General features: G+C 33.9%; 1 protein-coding gene across 12 annotated transcripts in view; it reads right to left on the bottom strand.

Annotated features, from left to right (window-relative positions):
* The window catches only part of MAGI2 (membrane associated guanylate kinase, WW and PDZ domain containing 2), a 1,471,158-nt gene that overhangs the window by 1,035,514 nt on the left and 413,538 nt on the right, over positions 1–22,106 (bottom strand). For all 12 annotated transcript variants that reach the window (XM_061413833.1, XM_061413837.1, XM_061413836.1 and 9 more), the window contains exon 2: positions 21,004–21,120. In XM_061413833.1, coding sequence (XP_061269817.1) covers positions 21,004–21,120 — 117 coding nt within the window. The remainder of the gene's footprint in view (positions 1–21,003; positions 21,121–22,106) is intronic.

The following is a 22,106-nucleotide window of genomic DNA, read 5'->3' as shown; positions in this document are numbered from 1 at the left end:
ATCCAGGGCTGATCTTTAGAATGGACTGGTTGGATCTCCTTGCAGTCCAAGGGACTCTCAAGAGTTTTCTCCAACACCACAGTTCAAAAGCATCAATTCTTCGGTGCTCAGCTTTCTTCACAGTCCAACTCTGACATCCATACATGACCACTGGAAAAACCATATCCTTGACTAGATGGACCTTTGTTGGCAAAGTAATGTCTCTGCTTTTGAATATGCTATCTAGGTTGGTCATAACTTTCCTTCCAAGGAGTAAGTGTCTTTTAATTTCATGGCTGCAATCACCATCTGCAGTGATTTTGGAGCCCCAAAAAATAAAGTCTGGCACCTCAAATTTAACATGCTCCCAAACAAATTCCCAATTTCCCACCCCAAACTTGTTCCTCTGGCAGTCTTTTGCATTTCTTTCATTTGGGACTCCATTAGTTTAGATGATCAGACAATGGATATTACCTTAACTTCTCATTTTTATCCACCCAACATCCATTCCATCAGCATATTCTTTAAAAATTCTCTAAAATCTGATCACCGCTGACTATCTCTACTGTTGGCCCTTAATCAAAATAACGATCCTTGCTGCTTGCTACAGCCTTCTAAACTGACTGGTCTCCTTATTTCTAGCTCTATTCCTATTCAGTTATTCTCAAACACAGCCAGAATTATCCCTTTAAAACAAAGGACAGAAGAGCACATTATTCCTGTGTTCAAAACCATGCAATTCCCTTCACATCTCATTTTAACATAAAGCTAAAGTCTTTATGATAGCCTATATGATCCTATATTGTTTCCTTGTATCAACCTTCCTTTACATCACCTTCCATGACCCCCCTTGTCTCTCCTTGATTTCATTCCAGCAAATCTGGCCTCACATCTGTTCTTCATTCCATCATACCAACCATGGTCCTACTGAGGTCTTTTGTCCCTTCTCTCTAGATGGTCCTTTCTTCAGACATTATCATGGTTTTTATTTTATCTTCTTTTCTTCAAGTCTATGCTCTAAATGATACCTTCCCTGAAAACTATATTTAAAATAGAAAACATTAACCTTCCCCAAACACACACACTTAACACTACCTATTATCTCTCATTTTCACTTATTTTCTTCATAGTACTGATCCTGAGTTGCCAAATTCTTTATTCCCTTGTTTGTTTATTTTCTATAAGCCCAAGCAAGATGGCTTATTGTCCTACCAAAATATAAGATTCACGAGGGTAGGAATTCCATTTCCTTTAATTACTTTACTGCTAGTATCTAGACTAGAGTTCAGAACACAGTGAGCACTCAATAAATATTTTTAAGTGAATAAATCAATGAACCTTCTAATCAGATTTTCTCTAAGCTCCTTCTTTATAGGTGGAGTTGTGGAGTTGCTTCTGCTATTTGATAGTGACATCATAAAAATGATCAATATTTAACATTATAGAAAGAATAGTGATGACAATGATGAGGAGGAAGTGGAGAATTAAGTTAAATGCAGGAAAAGGTTCATTGAGTAGGTAAAGGAGACCGTCTTTCCAGCAAAATTCTTACTTATGGGACTGAATGAATGCAGATAGAAGAAGATACCTTGCAGAAAACCATAGTGGAAACCCCACTTTGAGGAAATCCCTTATGTTTCAGCTAAAACAGCCCCTTTCAAATCCAAAGCCAACAAAAATCAGATACTGTGATTGCCTGTGTATATTCCTCTGGGTTCTGCTTCTGATCATGAACTCTGACTTTGGTGACAACTACAATTTATACACTTTGCCTAAATAATGCTCACCCCTCAAAAACATGTATTTACATCCTACACAATCTCCAATATCCGTAACTGTGACAGCTAATTTTCAAAAGTGACTTGCAATTGTGATTTGAGTACATCTAAGCTCTTGAAGTGGGAAGCTTATCTTGTGTTACTTGAATTGGCTCATATATAACCCATGAGTCTTATAAAAAACAGTATGGATGGTCAGAGTTAGAGAAAGATTTGAAGATGCTATTCTTCTGGCTTTGAAGATGAAGAAAAGGGGGGATGAATCAAAGACTGAAGGCAGCTTCTAGAAGTTGGAAAAGGGGAGGTAATGGCATCTGCCCTGCACCTTTTGAAGGGAGCACAACATTGCCAAGACCATGATTTCCACACAGAGAAAGCCATTTTGGACTTCTGACCTCAAGAAATGTAATACATTTATGTTGTTTAAGCCATTCATTCTTACCAAAACAACAGGGAAATAATATATATTAATATGCACACTTTAGACCACTTTGTTTACCCAATCATTGCTCTCCCAGCTCACTTTTATTTTCCAGTTATTCCAGGAAATCATTCCACTTACTACCATGATTGCCATAATTTGCTCCCATAATTTATTCTGTTTTCTAAGAGAACATCTTACTTGTATCCATTTTCAATTTTACTTCATGTACCTTTCTTCCCTTTTACTCTGGCTGGAAACCCAAATATACATTCTTTAGAGAAATTAATTTCCTGGACAATTTGATTCTTTAGTAAACACCTCACTCTTAATTTTTATATCTCAAAAAGCTGATTAGAGTCCAAATTATATCAATTAGAAAGGTAATACACATTTCTGAATGAGAATTTGACTGCTTAATTCAATATTTGAAGTGTCTGAATAAGGATTAATTGAAAATTTCTAAATGAATAATTTGCTATTTCTATACTTCATATGTGTTTGTAGATCACTTCAACATTTAAAATATTTAATACTAAGGTACATGAATACCAGAAATCAATATTTAAAGAGTATAATTTTTTGCATTCATTCGTTCTTAAAAGTAAGTTAAAGAACTTTTCTTTAATGCTACACCTTTACATAAGATTTATAAGTTTTACAAGGAACAATAAATATATTTATTGTATCACTTAGGCTTTATGCAATCATCTATAAAAGTATATTTAATACGTATTAGAAGAAATAGCTCTATCATTTAGGATATTGACTCACAAAATGATTATTTCTCTGCGCTAAAATAATGTACTTTTCACATTTCAAATAGCAAATAAACCCTACTAAAATTTAAAATTCTGAAGTTATTTTTTTATAGAGAGGCATAGTTATTGCTTCCTTTATGTAATCATTTCTATGCACTATATTTCTAGTCTTGCAAATATTTATTCTTTAGAAACTTAAAAGTCACTACTCTGAGAAAAGAGTTTTAAGGTAGCAATTACCTCAATCATTACTCTCAATTACTTTGGAAATTTAATAGTGTATTCTTGCTTTTATTATTACCTCAGTATCTTTCTCTATATTTATTAATTTGTTTAACTACTAGATGTATCAAATGCTTTTAATTTAGCAGACTCAATCATACTATTTAGTAGAATTCTTAAGTTGAGAACATTTTGATCTATAGATAATCCTTTAACATATTTATAATATCCAATTCCAGTATTTTCGTTGTTTTATTGATATCTTTAAAGAACCAAAAAAGAAAAAAGTTAAATCAAGCAATAGAGTGTTAGCTAACTGTAGGATAGGAGATGTAGAACTTCACCACTTAAAGAGGGTTATCTTCATAACTTAGGCAGTAAAATATATATATATATATTTATATATTTAATATTTATTTTAATACATATGATTTATATATACTCCATGATTCAATAGTAAGACACTTAACTTTGTTTAAACTAAGACTAAACTTTTAAATCTACATTTGATGAATAATAGAGTGGTTTTGCCCACAGTACTAGGAAACCCTATAATCCTGGAACCCCCAATAAAATATTCATCTTTTGAATCATGGCAAAATAATTAGGAAAGGCTATGACAGCTTGCTGGATATATATTTACTTTTAATTCTGATTTGTAGAACAGTTAATGACTGTACACAGCAAGGTCATATTTGTTAATTAGACTGCAAACATATGTAGAGAGAACCTATAGAAGGTTTTCAGGTAACGCTTTCCCATGCAGCTCAATAAGTCTTCAGTGAGGGCAATTAACAGTTCACCCGGTTACTGCATCACGTGAGGGCCTCCCAGGTGGTTCAGCCATAAACAGTCTGCCTGCAAATGCAGGAGATGCAGGAGATGTGAATTCAATCCCTAGGCTGAAAATCCCTGGAAGAAAAAAATGGCATCCCATTCCAGTATTCCTGCCTGAAGAATCCCATGAACAGAGGAGCCTGGCAGGCTACAGAGTTGCAAAGAGTTGGACATGACATAATATGCACGCAGATGCACCACTTGAGGAAAGTTTCATAACTCAGGCCATAAAATTGTCCCTTTTAGCTTGATTAGCATTACTTAATATATATACATTTATATATTATATGATATATATATTATTGTTATATCTTATATATGTTTATGTATTATATATATATTATCTCCTTTATACATACAAGATTATAAATTATGTGATTTTGGAGGACATTTATAAAGATTAATGAAGAGTTAGGTATTTTAAGAAACCAAACCTGAAGCAACACTATTTAGCATTTAAAAGACATTTTTCATTTTCAAATAACTTTCACATGAATACTAATTAATCCCAACATTACCATGAAAACATTAAATAAAATTATGATCTATATTTTGTATATAAGAAAAATGAGTTATAAAGACTAAGTTCTTATTTTTTCTCTCTCTCACTTTACCCATTTATCACAGATCTACTTAAAAATCAGTCCCTCTTTAAATAAACACATGAACAACCAAACAACAGCAGAAAAAAACCTGCTGAACTCAGATTTCATCTATTGGAAAGATCACCCAAGGGAGCCCAATCCACCCCTTCTCTATGAAACCCATCATTCTGTTTCTTCTACCTCTTGCCCATTCCAACCAATTATTCCTATTAATTTAGTACCCTAGAGCTTAACTAATCCAGTTTATAGTATCTTTATTTATGAACACACCAAGGCCATTAAAGTGATTTAATTAAAGCTATAGAATCAACAACAGAGTTAAGGTGGACACAAATCGCTATACTATCTGTCTTCTATCATAAAACTGGCTGTCACATACCAAGCTGGGATTTTTACTATTTTTTATTTCATCACATTCTTTTTTCTTGGTCCCCCATTTAATACCTCTTTATGTCATTTTCTACTTCCATGATACAAAGAAAATTAAGAACATGGTGACCTGTGAGTAGCTATGAGTAAGGAAAGGGAGAGATGTTCTCCAGAAGTGTCAGTCCGTCCAGGCTGAGCATTATGAACAACATGTGCCAGAGCAAGAGATAAAAGGACAGCCCTTTTCGTCTGAAGCATTCACTACTAAACAGAAAGAATACTCTCAAAGTAGAAGCTTGGAGGGTATTAATTTTCATAAGGAAGGTCCATACAACTTGTATGGGTGATGAATAATGTGGCACTTCTTCTAACAGGCCAAGCAGTTGAAATTTTATTTTATAACTTTACATGGCTTCATAACTCTAGGCAGAGGAAAGTGAGAAGCATAATAATGAGTTGGAAAAAAGTATAGATGTAGGTATGCTAATGAATACAGCTTTAATTGCTAAAATCTTTCAGGCAATAACTGATTCCAGGAAAGAGTATCTGCTTATAATGACTATTACATCAATTTAACAACATTAATACAGCCAAAATATGACAACTTAATGCTGATTATGTTCTGAACATGTTGAGAACTATGCTTTCTAGTCTCTGCATGGAGCCTAATTGAAAAATGACTATCTTATTTTCAAGGTTTATCATTAACTACAGAATAAAGGACAGTGTGGTACTTTGTTCATCCATAATTTCATCCATAATGAACCAATATCCCAAGTCACAAATTTATCTGATTAAAGTGATCAAGGTCAAGTGCGAACTAAAAATTTCACAGAACAATACAGAACTTTTATACCTTCCTCTCTTTTTCCATTAATCCTATCCTAAAGTCTTTTCTACTATAGAAAATAGAATAGCAATATGAATTTTATTAAAAATAGTTTCATTTCTTCATCATTTTTAATAAAAGAAACAATCAGCCTGCCAGGTTGAAGCACTGATGAACAATAAAGTAGCATATGCTTTTATACTGATTTTTTCACTCTGATATATACACACATAGGAAAGGATAAAACAAAATTTATAACTGACTATCTCACTTATTTTCAAGAACTGAGCAAGGGGTTAACATGTGTCCTAGTATTTGCTTTAATATGAAGGATATTTGGGTTTGTATTAGTCAGAATTTTAATATGTGCTGTGATAAAACAAATGAATTTCCAAATCTTAGTGTAAAGTTCAACAGTGCACATTTGAATCTGGATTAATTAATGTTGTCCAGGACAGTCTCTATTCTGGTAATGGATACACCAACTAAAACATATAGCCATTACGTTCACTGCAGCAGGGGAAGAGAGATGCAGGAAGGGGACCAGTTCATAGCTTCCTCAGTCATACTGTCTCAAACTAGTCCTGTGGTTTCTACCTAACTGCAAAGAAGGCTGCAAAACTAACATGTGATACTGAGCATTACTTAGAGCTCTGCCAAGAAAAATGCTGGCTTGAGTTCAGGTATTTTTTTTTTTATTTTGGGGGGACTAGATTTTATCCACTGGCACAAAATTGGCAATATGTCTGCTAAATCTACACAAGACTAGGGAAAACAACCCTTATGAGATGAAAAATTCATTTTGAACAAAAGTAGAAAATATCTGGAAACCTGCTTACTCTATCTCTCTTAATCTTACAATTAAACCCACTATTTAAAGTCCTGTGTTATTTTGCATTTCTCCAATGCTTAATTGATCTTCTGTAAGCCTGGCTAGAAGGGCTGCAAGAGGAAGGTCAATAGACTTGGACAAAATTTTAACAGCTTGTTGATATTTCATGTGATGACTACTGAAAGTATTCTTTATTTGCTATGAAATCTTTACTGTACTATGGGCTATAAATGAAGTGACTACTGTGTAACTACCACACAAGGGATGGCACAGGATTTTCACAAAGATGGTTATATACAGTCAGCATCAAGGTATATAGTTCAAGCCAAGATATGGAGAAGAATGGATTACAGCTAGGAGGAAAAATAAGATAAAGGCCTAGCAGATAGATGATGACATAGAGTAACTGATCTGGATCAAAGTGAATTAACAATCAATTTCAAGTTTAGAAATAAACAGAAAAAGAGTAGTTCTATAATTGTACAGTTGTAGTTCTATAACTACAAAAGCTTCGGTGCTTTGTGTATTTTCATTTGCAACTATGTCCAGTATTACTATTGATGGGCATCTGAATGGAGAACTGTTCTAGTGGGAAAAAAAGCCCAAGACATTTTAGTTCATTGACTAAATGTCTAGATTAATTACATCAGCACTAATTACATTGTTTAATAGTAGCAGTTTTGCTGCTACTTTCATCTCTCGTGTAAATAAAACTACCTTTACCCCAAAGAATTGGCTGTTAGATCAATTTCATTATGCTAGTCAAGGATTAACCACCTGTCATATTTTTATTACAGAAATATTTTGGATTGTAATTATCTGTGATGTTTCATATACTAGTAGGAAAAATGCAAGATTCTCAAGGGAAGTGTTCTGATTTACTTGGCTGCTGCTGAATGAAATTTATGAAACATTTTATTTTTCAGGGTTGATGGAAGACATGATAGTGCAATGGGGCTTGGAAGAAAAGAAAATCCTAGAGGCATGCCCTTCAAAGCTGTTACAGGCTATGAATTTGAGATTGATCTCAGTATCCTAGATTGAAAATAAAAATCATAACATGTAATTGATTCTGAATGCATCTTTTCATCCTTCCATGTACCCTCAGCAGTGGGAGCTTTTATGCCTGTGTCCTAGATTTCAAACCTATCTCGTTCTATGATGGTTTGCCTACACTCTAAATCTTTTCCTTCTGCCTTCACATATGAAGGGATTTGGGGAGTATGTGTGTGTGATACTGAGTGACTGGCTGGGACCTCACATGAAGTGTTGTTGAAATACCAATGTTTCCAGCCTACATACTAATAGCTTCACTCCAGATTGCACTGATCCAAATAGCAACCAGAGATTAGGAATAGACTACCCACCCCAATATTCTTGAGCTTTCTTTGTGGCTTAGCTGGTAAAGAATCCACCTGCAATGTGGGAGACCTGGGTTCGATCCCTGGAGAAGGGAAAGGCTACCCACTCCAGCATTCTGGCCTGGAAAATTCCATGGACTGTATAGTCCACAGGGTCACAGAGTCAGACATGACTGAGTGATTTTCACTTCACTTCAAGGAACTAAGAGGCTTCCCCGATGGTTCAGGGGTAAAGAATCTGCCTTTAATGCAGGAGACATGGGTTCAATCCTTTGGGCAGGAAGATCTTCCAGACGAGGAAAAGGCAACCAACTCCAATATTCTTGCCTGAAAAATCCCATGAACTGAGGAACTTGGCGGGCTACAATACAAAGGGTCAGAAGGAGTCAGACATGACTCAGCAACTAAGTACAGCAGCAGAAGGAACTAAGATCCCACATGCAGTGTGGTATGTCCCAAACAAACTATATATAAATATATGTGTACACACACATACACACACACGCACAAAATCTAGTCCCTAACTGTGAAAGTCTGGAGAATCATCACTTTGGTCAATACGAAAGGAAATCAAGCACTGATAACACACATCATAATAAAAATTGGGAAGCCCATGTACTAATTTACAATGAAAAATTACTCTCACAATTATAAGCTCAGTGATCTTGGGCTACTTATTAACCTGCTGAACCTCACTACCCTTTCTTCATAATGAAGAGAAAGTCAGGAACTAATAGGCCATGTGCTTGATATCAGCTTTAGGCTTCCTGGACAAGGATGGATCATTACAAAAGTCTCTCTCATTACCTGAGCCTCTCTTATCCACCAGGCTTACACTGAAGAAGCCATTGATCCTTTGTTCCCAGCCTAAGGGCTTTGTTTAAAGATTCTGGAAGATTGAGATTTATCCTCTGGACAAAAATGTGTGTCTCTAACTAGAAATGATTAACTAAGTGTACTATCAAAAGGTAATCCAAGAAAACCTGTAGTACTTCAGGGACTGGCCATGATTTTTGGTTTTCCTTTCTTCTTATTCCTGCTTTCTTCTCTTGATCTGTGTTTTAGTCATTTCATATTCCCAGTACCCAGCTGGTCATACATACATTACAGCTCTCAATGTTAGTTGAATTGAATTAAAATAAGTTACAATACATGAAAGTTTATAAATTTTTACTCTCTTTAATTTTAATAGGTTATCAGGTATGTTGATGACACTTTGAATTAACAATCACACTTTTACAACTAATGAATCTGGAAGATAATTTTTGTGAATAGAGCCATATTCAGAAGGAAAATAACATCCAACCTACAGAAATTGAAATTAAATTTTTATATTTATATCTGGGAACCAGATGTATTTTTTTTCCAAAACTAATATTAGGTCAACATACTGGCTGAAATACAAATACAAAAATTGGTTTGCCAGTTGTACTGAGTCATATTTTCCTATTATAAACATTTTTCTTACATTTTATTTTACCAAAAGAGTCACAGTATTATTCCTTAATAAGCTTTGTAGTAAAGAAATGATGGTGCAACTCACAAAAAGCTGCCAATGTTGACCTGTGATCACAGATGCTATGCCACTTAATGCTGATATTGTTCTACATTTTTCAAACTGTGATTAATTTTCTGTAGTGCTTCAAATAATGTATTCAACTTCTCATTTTTAATTAAGATTCCTTTTCTTGCTCTAAGTTTAAATTATGTTCTGAAAGCAAGTTTTGTCAATTGCTTTTTCATGTGAGAAATATAATTATGAACTAAAGTTTGTTAGTGTCATATTCATATTTTTAATAATAAGATTGCGAATAAAAAATGAACAATGATTTTGATACACATTTAAAGTGTTTCATTTTATAAGTAGAGTAGATTAAATCTAGAATATACTGATAATGTTTATGTCTCCTGTTTTTCTAAAAAAACAAATGAATTTCCTTGGTATTTAAATAGACAGTTAGCTTACTGTTAACAAATCTTTAGGAGCTTAGATATAAGTAGAGAATAAAAACACTATATAAAAATGTTCTATAAATTTTTTCACTAACCTCTGAATGCAATTATTTAAATTGCAAGTGTTCAACTACAGATTCTCTGTGTGACCCCATAGATGGCAGCCGAGTCGGACATGACTGAAGTGACTTGGTAGCAGCAGCAGCAACTACAGATTCATCAAAAAGGATTTAAAAATTTAGAGTAGTCTTTTAAAAATAATAAGTTTAAGACACTGATACTGTATGCCTGTTGGGTTATTACAGAAAACAAAAATGCTTAAAGGTGATATTTTCCTTCATACCAAAAGGTCTTAGAGATATGATGTTTTCTGCAGGAGCGTTCCGCTGTCCACTTTCCAGATTCTCAAATGTTAAGTGGTGATTGCAGCCATAGTAGCAATTTCTGAATAGTGCCTTTGTGAAACTTCGAGATTTATCAATTCTGGCTTCATGAAATTTCTTAATTCTGGATTTATGAATCATAGCCACAGCCCTCAGAAGTAGCAGTTACCCTGGTAGGGCAGTGTATTGTTTGAGTATTATTCCTGAGGATCTATCCTGCAACCCTCTTCTCTAATTTTTTCAGCAGTTTTCTAAACAACTACATTTCTAAATCTCTTCCTTTTGAAAATAACTTACATATCTTTATTTCCTGGACTGAACCCTAAAGGACACATTATACATTATTTTGCTTAATGGATTAGAAAAAAGTCTTTGACACTGAAAGCAATAAAAAGAGAATGAAAGCTGGACAGAATATAAGCTTGGCTTACCACTCACTGGCTTCTCAATAGTTTACAATGCTCAGTTGACACCAGATATTATCGTGGGTATTATCCTGGATCCTTTGAGTCAGAATCTGGGCATTTACCCTGAAACCAGGGAAGATTGGTGAACACATGTGGATCTCTCAATTTCATGTGTTCCTGGTGAAAGGATCAAACAAATTGTACCAAGTTGTGTCACCATGTACCAATGCTTGGCTCATTGGAGGATTCAGGATCTGAGAAGCTGTCACTGCACTGGGCTGCATGTGACAGCTAAATGAGTGGGTAACAGTTCTGCTATGAAGGGAATGTAGCACTTCTCTTCAACAGGAGAAGGGCCATTTTCCCCATTAAAGTGTTATGAATGCCAAACTAAATAACCATGTTGTCTCTGTTCTGGTTATCTCCAGAACAGGAGAAGGCGTTATTATTCAACAACATTGCTGATGTTGAATAATAATCTGCTACTGATCTTGGTCTTTCTGGAGCCTTTGGAGGAATGACTAGTGGGGTGCCTGTACAATGGCTATGGGAATAATTGTGTGATTTAAAGACCTTGTATAATGCACTATCTATTCTCAACATTTTTTCTGCCTTTATGGGAAACATCAGATTAAAAATGGAGATATACACCAAGCAATCTTTTACATTCTTGGCTTCTTGAGGTTTTTTCAGAACTGTAGGGGATATCAGAGTCAAAGGAGTTAACATAATACATCCCATAAATGGTTCTTGGTGTTAGACAGACCTAGACACTTGGATTCCTTGTTACTCACTTAGTAGCTGTGATCTGTCTGAAAAATGGGAACCACAATACATTACTTTAAGGATTGCAAAATTAACAACATAATTAAAGTCCTTGTATGTGGATATCTGGTAAATGTTAATTCATTCTTTTCTCCTCACTCAACCCCTTGTCCTCACACTGGTTTGCAAAAAAAAAAAAAAAGAAATGCTTTTGTAAAATGCCAAGGTGAGAAACTGGGAACTTTTATAAATACCTACTTATAGAGTTCCATATAGTTAGAATTTTACATTTAGATTAGAATTCAGAGTATGAAATGGAGATATAAGGTCTAGAAGTGCTTAGTTAAGTAAGGCTTTAGAAGCAAACTTCAGAAATTAATAGAAGTTTTTAGATAATCCATATTTGATCTCTCTATAACAAGGTAACAGTTTTAATTATGGGAATAATACACTTATCAACTAATTTTTCTGCCCATAGATATTTTATATTCCAATATTTCTGGCAAGAATGTGCTAAAAAACCAATTTGATACTTGATTGATAAATGGCCAATGAAGAGACTAATGTCTAGTTGAAAAGAACTAACTGAAGCTAGCCAATCAATAGATGTTAATTTGAAAAGTTTCCTGATAACTATCCATATATATACTTTTTTTAATTGTGGGAATTTCTGTCTCTATTTATTTGGCAAAAATGTCTTTTCTACTGATAGAATTTCATTCATGCTCATCAGAGAACCTATCAGCCTGTGGAACTTCATTCATGCTCACTAGGTTGTTTGTCGATCTGCAGAGTTCTTTGCTTATTTTTCTACTCCAACAGCATGACTGAACCCCTTTGAAACACCCTTATATTGTTCATGTCTTCCTGGAGCTTTTGCTAGAGAGTTCTCTCATTCAGAGTGTGGGTTGGGAGCTAGATACATCTGAGACAGAATTCCTCTTCTTCCAGACTTACTAAATCATTGCTTAAACTTGGAGCCTTAGTTTCTCCATTTGTCTTCAAACATGGGATTAACATTTACTTTATATGGATTCTTAGAAAATTCTAAGATAATGTATGAAAAATATTTTTTGCACATAGGAAGTGCTTAGTAAAAGAACTGTTCTAGTTGATGCTCATGGAGTCTCATACCTGGGGCTGGTCCTGGTTAGGGAATCACCAACCATTCCCCCACTGGAAAATGCTAAGATGAATCCAACACATGAAGTCATAGACTTCCTACAAATATTCAGTTTCTTTACTGATCAGTAGAGTTTTTTTTTTATTAGTTTCAAAAAAATCAAAAAAAGAGGAAAAAAGAGAATTAGAATTCCTACCAAAACTGGGAAAGGACAGATATGCATAGCTCGGTGTTAGCTCCTCAATTCAATCTTTTTTTGAAGGACAAGGTAAGACTTATCATATATCCCTACAAATTCATTGTTTTGAGCAGCAGATGAAGCTCTGTCTTCATTCCAACAGAACTGGTGCAGATACCTGTAATTTTGTATGCACAAAAAACAGCATTCCTGAAAGCTAGCCTTTAAGTAGAAAAGGTAACAGAGCATGGAATAGATACTGGAAAACTAACTGGGAATTGATCCTATTCTAAATATCTGACTTGCCTAAGAGAGGCAGAATTTACGCCTATATTTTTAAATTAAATTGACTGTCAACCCTACATCAGTGTTCTTTTAGTTATTCTGTGTGAGAAACCTTACTGACTTGCCTACATTTTTAAATAGTTCTGTAAAGATTGCACTGAGCACTAATTTAATCTCCCTTTAGCTAGATCTATTTGGATATTCACCAAAGGCCATTCAACAGCATAAGTGACATTTATTAATGTTTAACATTAGAAGACATTATATTTCATGTTAAACATATTATCATAAAGATTACAATTACGTTTTTATAACAACACACCTAAAGCTTCAAAAGCCTTTATGTCACATGTCAAATCATTAGACATTTCAAAGAAAGTGATTTTAAAAGCTTTGCATTTCTCATTATGTTTATTTTCCCAACAACTTACTAGGAATACACCGTATTTCAGAATTCATGAATAATGAAGGCAGATTTCAAGGAACATCAGAGTTATGATGGCATCCTTAACATTCAAAGAAAAATCTGAAAGTACATGCATGGCTAGTTTTATCCAGAACTGCACCTAATTTAAACTCAGCTCTTTATTTTTCCCTGAAGTCTCTGTTGTATTTGATATATCTTTAGTTTCCATAAGCTGTTTACACCTGCTTAATATCGAGGGCATTACATACTCAGAATAATTTAAGCCAATTTGATGAACTGATTTGAATAACGATAAAGAAAAGTAAGCCAGCAGAATCAGAAAAGCATGGCATTTTAGAGCAGAAAGAACCATTAGAATTCATTCTCTTCCCTTCTCTCTCTCTCTCTCTCCTTAATCTCAAAGGTAAAGCCTATGCCAAGGTTCCATTGTTAGTGGCAGAGCCCAGTCTAGAACCAATGGCTCTCAATTCTTAGATGAATGCTCTTTCCATAGTGCTATGTTGCCAAATAGGTAAAGCAAAGGGCTATTTCTACTCATCATGCTCTAACAATTCTAAACTGTGATGTGCAAATGACTGACTATTGTACTAAACATAAGGATATCACAATTAGTATTTTATTTTCATTGTTCTTTTGGTTAATTAAGATTGAGTGCTGTACCACAACCTACAACCTTAAAGTCCTGCAATAATATTAGTGTCCACTGTCATCAGTTTCCCTCAGCTACTATAATCATCCAACAGCCTAAGTATTCATCAGCCAACTTTGAAAACTTGGGTAGGTCTGACCTGATAAGAGTCCTAGTTCTTTCTGTTCAAAAAGTGCAGAGGCATACAAGGAAGTGAACACCTGATTTATATCCAGCTGGGCTACAACTCTGAAGTCTGCAGGGAGCAGATTCTGGGCTCCCCAGAAGGTGAGCTATTTTACATGACTGACTGGCTTTTTTGAAGGTGGAAAAATGCTTTACACACTTATCTCCAATTTTTCCTTGAGCAGCTGCTGAAACCACTGAAGCCTAAGAGTATACATGCTATCTGCCATGGTCCACAAACCCAGATTTCCTATAGAAAGCCTTCCTCTTATGAAGAGAAAAGAGAAGTACAAAACAAAAGAGAAAAAGCCAAGAAGAAAGATCGGGTCATAACCACAAAAAGATGTGATCAAGTCAGGGCAAAGGGAATTATATGTGGTTTGGAAGATCAGTAACATTGTTCACTGCTGGTGTTTATTGTTTTTCTTTTGTGCCAGATATGTTCCTTTATTCTAAAGCTACTGCCCTGTAGTGTCAAATGGGTAAATCAATACCATCCCTTTTAATATCCTCTGACTTTCCACTTTAAGCACATTTTGAAGCCATTTCTCTCCTACAGTGTATTCTGTCAACCAAACCAATGAATGTTACTATGTGACCAGGAAAATGCATTCATTTTGCTCAATGAAAAAAAAAAAAAAAAGAAAGAAAATCCATGATATTTTCACATATATGACATGAAAATAGATCTTACTATTCTCAGGGATAAGAGGGAGAGGGCAAAGCTAATATAACTTTCTATAAAGCAACAACGCATTTTTAATAAATATACCAGTCAGGCACACATCTGAATGACTAGACACTTTGGAACATTTGCTACTGCTCAGAAGCTTTTGAATTTTTTTCTTTTGACCTACATTTCCAGGGGAAGTTTATAAATCTCTCAAGAAATTTAGTTTCATTTATTTACAGATTTCCTTCTCTTTTGGCCCACAGGGCTAATAATCATATTTATTCTCTAATAACTCTTTTCTCAACACTTAGCACAAAATATAAGTAGGCTATTTTAAAAAATCAAATACAAATTCATTTTCAAACAAAAATCTGGAACTTGATTCTGAAATAATTGTGAAAGAACATGAGTCACATCCTAAAAACAACATCAGAACAGAGATTCTAAATTGATGATTCTTATTTGAAACAATAAAGTTAAATTTGAAACAGATGTATAATATACAGCTGTTGCAATATATTGGTTTAAAATACAGTTGGACCTTCTATCTCTGGTCCTATGCCCTCATGTCTACCTACAGTTCAACTTACCATCTCAGCACAGAGGCCTATATTGCTTAAGGATATTCTGAGTACTTAATCATGTTCTTGATTACCTTAAACTCAGAGAATTTCACTTCGTTGTTAGAAGATGATTTTAGCTTTATGGTATTCCATAGATTGATTCCACTCTCACTTCTTACCATATGCTTAGAACCATACCTTCATGACACAAATTATGAGTAATTATATTCATTCATGCCTACACAAATATTGCTTTGTTGAATAAGAACACATATTTTCCACAAGCTTTAAAAGTACTTATTTTTTGCTTAAGAATTAAAATAATTTTTTCCCTATGAAGTATCCCCATGAAATTTCTGCCCTAATTCTAGACTTTTTAATAGATATGTGGTCACCTGCTTCTCTCCAATAGTTAACTCTGACCACAGTCTTATATGAGACTATAATTAGGGCAAAGGGACATTGACTCTGCATAGCTGTACCTTTCATTGTGCTGGTAAATGTTCTTCTTAAAGAGACCCCTAACATTTAAGAGCCTGCTTCTATTTGTTTTTACATGAAAGATAATTTAATATAACAGAGAATTTTAAAAAATGTATTAAAAGCCTTACAATTTTAATCTTTAAAATGCTTTTTAACATAGTTTAGTTATACTAACTTAAAATGCTTAAATATGTACAAACATCATTGCATGTTATACTTCAATCAGCTCTTCCATAAAAGTAATTTCTTACATATCTTAAACTTATGATTTTCATTTTATTTCCTTTTTATGGAAGAGTTTTAGAGTTTTAGTTTTATTGATTTCTGTCTTTTACCTGGTTTATATACACTGATATTTCTTTTGACTTCAGATAAATTTAAACTATTTCCCAATAAAACAAATGACAAAGTATGTTAGTAGGAGAGAAATTTAATTTTAACTATCCTCCATTTCATTTTGAAACTTCTAAAATTGGTTATTGAAGTCCTTTCCTCATGTCACCTGATATAAGGGAAAAAGTATTCACCATTTATATCTGTGCTCATACCTTCCTCAAAAATTAATTCACATATATAATAATTATTAAGGACAGAAAAAACAGAACTTCATCAATAAATGGAAATTATTATTTTTCTCATATTTAAAAAGCATAGTCAATTCAATCATGGTTGCTTAGACTCGTTAATGATATGCAATCATTATGCTCAGTAGAATATTAAAATAAACTCCATTTTTTAAATGGAGTTTTAAAAAAAACTCCATTTTGAAAATTTTCCAATGTTTTTTGTTTCGATTCCACTCATTTTCCTCATATACTTTTGAGTCTATAAGGGCAATGCATGCTACCTTAACAAGGTACACTTAACACTCAATTAAACAATTTCATCTAATCTCTAATGGGTGCTGCCAGCTTAGTGCTTCTGAAATTGTCTTTTCTATACTATCAAAGGAATAGAAGTCCCATTTGATGGATGCTCTAAACTCTTTAGAGTTCTTTATCTACATTTATATACATTTTTCACATTCCAGATCACAACAGTTTTGTTTAATCATTATTTACTCATTTCTCATGAAGTTCTATTACCTAAAACCTATATAGCCTGAAATCTAATTGTTTGAAAGTGTCATTTTTAGTATTCATTATTTAAAAACTAAAATTTAAGTTTCACTTTAGGATACCAGTATACTCTTAAGACATTTACCATCCCCCAATAAATTGTACAGTTAGCTAAATACATAAATACTTAATACCTAAGTATTAAATAAAAACTAAATACATAAGTACATTTAGGTACAAAGTTAGGTCTTTAATAGATATGAATCAGGTGGCTGGCTGGCTTTTATTCTACAAAAAAATATAGAGTTAGTTCCTAAGGATCTTTTCTACATAATTCAATTTGAAAGAATGATGAACTGATCTCATGAGTGTGTGTGTGTGTGTGTGTGTGTGTGTGTGTGTGTGTGTGGCTCAATCATGTCCGACTCTTTGCAACCTATACACTGTAGCCCACCAGGCTATTCTGTCCATGGGATTCTCCAGGCAAGAATACTAGAGTGGGTTGCCATTCCCTTCTCCAGGGGATTTTCCCAACCCAGGGATTGAACCTGGGTGTCCCACATTGCAGGCAGATTCTTTACCATCTGAGCCACCAGGGAAGATCCTAAAAAAATTGTACAGTTAGCAACTAAATATATAAGTACATTTGGGTACAAGGTTAGGTCTTTAATAGATAAGAATCAAATGACTGGCTTTTATTCTACAGAAAATATACAGTCAGTTCCTAAGGATCTTTTCTACATAATTCAATTTAGAAGATGATCAACTGATCTCATGAGTGTGTGTGTGTGTGTGTGTGTGTGTACTCGTGTATGTGTGGGCCTGTGAGTATAAGTAAGCACTCAGGCTCACCGTATGCTGAATAGTCTTATCTCCGCAAGTCCTGCCTTCCATGCCTAGAGACACAGATTTAAAACATATATTTTGAGACATTATGTTCAGAGATGAAGTTCTGGGAATACAAAATAAAAATGATAAATGCAGTCAACCCTTGTTTATGGGGCAGAGAACAGACTGATGAGATTTTACATTATATGCATCAATAATTAAGGCCCAGTAGAAAGTTAGATTGACAACCTCTCTCCTATGTTTGGATCAGAAATCAGCCAGCAGCCAGGTCCAGATGTCCTTCAGAAGGAGGTAAAAAAGCTAAACTGTTCACACTAAGATTTGGACAAGTACATTTGTGTGCATAGAGAGGATGGAGTCTCTGTAGCCCTGACCCTAGAACTCTCTCTTACTCACTAGGCACCTAGGAAATACAGCTCCAAGACTTTGCTCCTTTCTTACTGTTATAGTTGGTGATGGCGGAGTAATGTGGTGGTAGTAAACAGAATTACTGAGTTTTGCCTTATAAAAAATTAAACCACCCAAACATAGTTTGAAGTGAATAATTTTGTTTCCATGACCTATTTCTGTTAGTAAATTAAACAAGAGGTATCATATTAATGAATACATGAATAAAGGCAGAGACAAGCTCCACAGTATATATGTTCCTAATTATTATGGTTCTGGATACATGAAAACCAATGAGAATTACTTGACCCAAAGAATATGTAATGAATGTCACTCCATACTCAAATTCAATTGACATATTGAATCCACACATAAATTCCTAAACAACAGCTGAATTTTTCACACTATTGACACATCTTTGCTGCATACTCTTTGTAAATATCTGAACATTTCATTAAAAGTTATACTGAGTGAAGCTGGTGGATTGTCCAGATCCAGTTCATCAGTGTAAAATAATCATAGATAATATAAATCAGAATCACATCTGTCTTAGATGCTTTTTTTCACTTTTATGCCAAGTTAAGAGCATTGTTAGTGAATGGTATTATTGGATATTAGGAGTACTGGCTACAAATCTAAATTGTTCAATCATAATATTCAGATTCATTAAGTTTCTAATCATCTCCTTTATAGGAGCTATTCAAGGATTTCTAATTGAATTTATGACCTTGTATAAAAATCATATCACAAACCCCTTTATGTTTACTCATATAAGCCTAGTTATTTTACTCCTATATTTATTTTTCCATCATAGTATTTCTTGGGTACTCTAAAGAGAGATGACTTATTTAGGAAGTTAATGAACTAATGCAAAACTTACTTCTATTATCTTCACATTTAATTACAAGTTCTTATTTATGTCATCACCTTAGCAAGGACTATAAGTATTATTGAATGTTAGCCTCTTATCTATCTTCCTCAGCTTTTAAATATAATAAAGTACCTGGATTCTTTATTCTGTATTTCAGATCTCCTTTATTTCATGTCACAGAAGATAAATTCACATGTCTGTACTGACAACATCACAGCTTTGAAAATGCATCCACTCATTTCCTTATAAATAGTTCAGTCACTTACTTTAATCTATCTTCCTCTGCCCATCACTCTAATGTCAAACTTACAAGGTCAAGAATGCACTTTTCTCTACTCCTAGTTTTAAAGCAAGAGTCCAAAAATCTATTCATTTAACTAATACCCACTGACAGAAGTAGCATTTGGACTGACAGGATGTCAATCGATAAGCATTTGCATCTAGGAATATCTGATAGTGGTGCCATGGCATTTTTGTTTTGATGAGCATTTAGTACTAACAATGGCAAGTGTCTACCCTTCCTAAGATGTGTGTAGGCTAAATGGATGCTGAATTATCCATTTTACTTCTTTGTGTGTTTTCATTTTTTCAGTATAGTCATCCTTAATCAATACCTTCTATGTAGTTCTAGTAGTTCAATCCCAGAAACTACATATATGGTTTATTTGTTTCATCTATTCCAGCCAAGTTTTTCTTTCTTTAATATCAACCTTCCAGAGACCCCATCTTTGAGTTTATTACAGTTTAAAACAAAACTAAAACAAAAGGAGGACTTCCCTGGTGACTGAGTGGCAAAGAATCTGCCTACTAACACAGTAGACCCAGATTCAAACTGTGCCCTGGAGAAGGAAGTGGCAACTCATCACTCCAGTATTCTTGCCTGGGAAATCCCACGGGCAGGGAAGCATGGTGGGCTACAGTCCATGGGATTGCAAAGAGTCAGACAAGACTTAGCAACTTAACAACAAAAACTAAACCAAAGAAAGAACATAAACAACACCCACTGATCAGTTTCCAGAGAGACTAGAAAATTTCCAAAGGTCATAGAATCTACCTTGAAAGAAACTGACTTTGATACCTATTTATAACCTATTATCTGGCTTGAAAAGTCCTTGGGTTGTCCTAAAGTAAACAGAAGATTATCAAATTAACTGAAGCAGGTACTAAAAAGTTGATTTGTGAAGTTTATCATTTTACCAATTCCTCTCTTTTGAAGTAGCACCTCCTCATAATCAGGGATGGTTGTGAATTTCTGTAGGCTATATACAAGACATTTCTGCCCAGCACTCAATGTCATCACTTTCTCAGAGTTACAGAACATTTTTTACTTTCCAATGCATTATTTCCTTTTAACTTGTAAGACCTCTCTGCTGCAAACCGATGATGATATTGGCAGTTACTGTGTAGATTCTAACTACAAAATAGCTTGTTCAACTAATGAATTGAATTTGCATTCTTTGTCTCCCTGTGTGGAGTTCTACCCAAAACACTGAAATCTTCAACATCATGGACTAGAACTAATATTTCTCAATATCAACTTGAGAAGTAAGTTAGGTTTTATAGCTTGAAAATCACAAGTCTCTTCTGGATCTGACATCATCATAAATCACACAACTGCAGTTATAAGCTTTTGCACTTATAACTTCCATATCTCAAATAAATTGTCTACTCCAAAAGTCTATCATTTAAAAAATCAGTAAAATTTAACTTCTCTTTTAAATTAAACAATAAATATATAACTGAACATTTATCTGTTACTATAGTAAAAAATAACACCGCCTGTTACTCACATGGCACCGTGCGGAGGTAGAGGTTGTCACGAATGATTTGCTGAAGTTCATGGTCCACAGACCCCTTCTGAAATCGTAAGTTGAGGTAGTGACGAAGATCCTTATCAACAATTCCTCCTAGAATGATACAATTGGAAAATAAGTATGTAATTTGATTCTATCATAAACATACTCATTTAAAACTTGCATTATTTCACATTGCTCTTTTGACATTCCGAAACATTTATCACCCATACTAAAAAAAGATAACATTTGCTAAGATAATAATTATCCACCAAGTCAGTGCTCAGTGTTATACATGTACTCTTTCATTTTTCATTTAGAATGAAGTCTGTATTACAGCAAAAGGCACATATCACTCTTGAACTGAATATATACGAAATGTCATAGTATATCTCATTGCACGGCTAAAAAACTTTTTGACTTTTTTAACTTCCCACATTCCCTTTCCCCCAGTCTTTCTGTTTATACATTTGACTACTCTACATAACTTATACAAGAGAAATCTATGTTATTTGCCCTTTTGAGACTGGCTTGTTTCACTCAGTATGTCTTCAAGTTTTGAAAAGATTTTTAAGTTATTTAAAGTTAGTTACTCTGGATTTGGATAAGTAGGGTGATATAAAAAGTTAAAAAAAAAGAATTAGACCAATATTAATGTTTTACTATATTTATAAATTGAATAAAAGTAATGCATCTCTTGTATAAAATATGAATAGATGTTTTTAACTATAATGTTTGAAAGATTTTAAGTATTTTTAGAGTTTATTATTAGTATAGAAGTAATTTTGAGTATCAGTTCAGTCCAGTCGCTCAGTTGTGTCTCCTTTAGGATGGACTGATTGGATTTCCTTACATCAAACAAGCTGGGAATTAGGTAAGGAAACCAATACTGTGAATTTATCATAGATTATTTTCATGTTTAAAAATAATTATGTTAAATTATGAAGATTTATCTAATGAAGGCCTTTGTTTTTCTAATACTTGGAAGAATGAATTATACATAAAAATATCTATAAAATATAAATAAGAATTTCTAAAACCCTGATCTTTTCAAACATATTAGGGTAATTTAGCCAAGACAAAAAATTAAAGACAGAGGA

This window comes from Bos javanicus, chromosome 4, assembly GCF_032452875.1.
Source record: "Bos javanicus breed banteng chromosome 4, ARS-OSU_banteng_1.0, whole genome shotgun sequence".
Lineage (NCBI taxonomy): Eukaryota > Metazoa > Chordata > Mammalia > Artiodactyla > Bovidae > Bos > Bos javanicus.
Note: the sequence above shows the minus strand (reverse complement) of the source record. Positions and strands in the feature narration are given on the sequence as shown.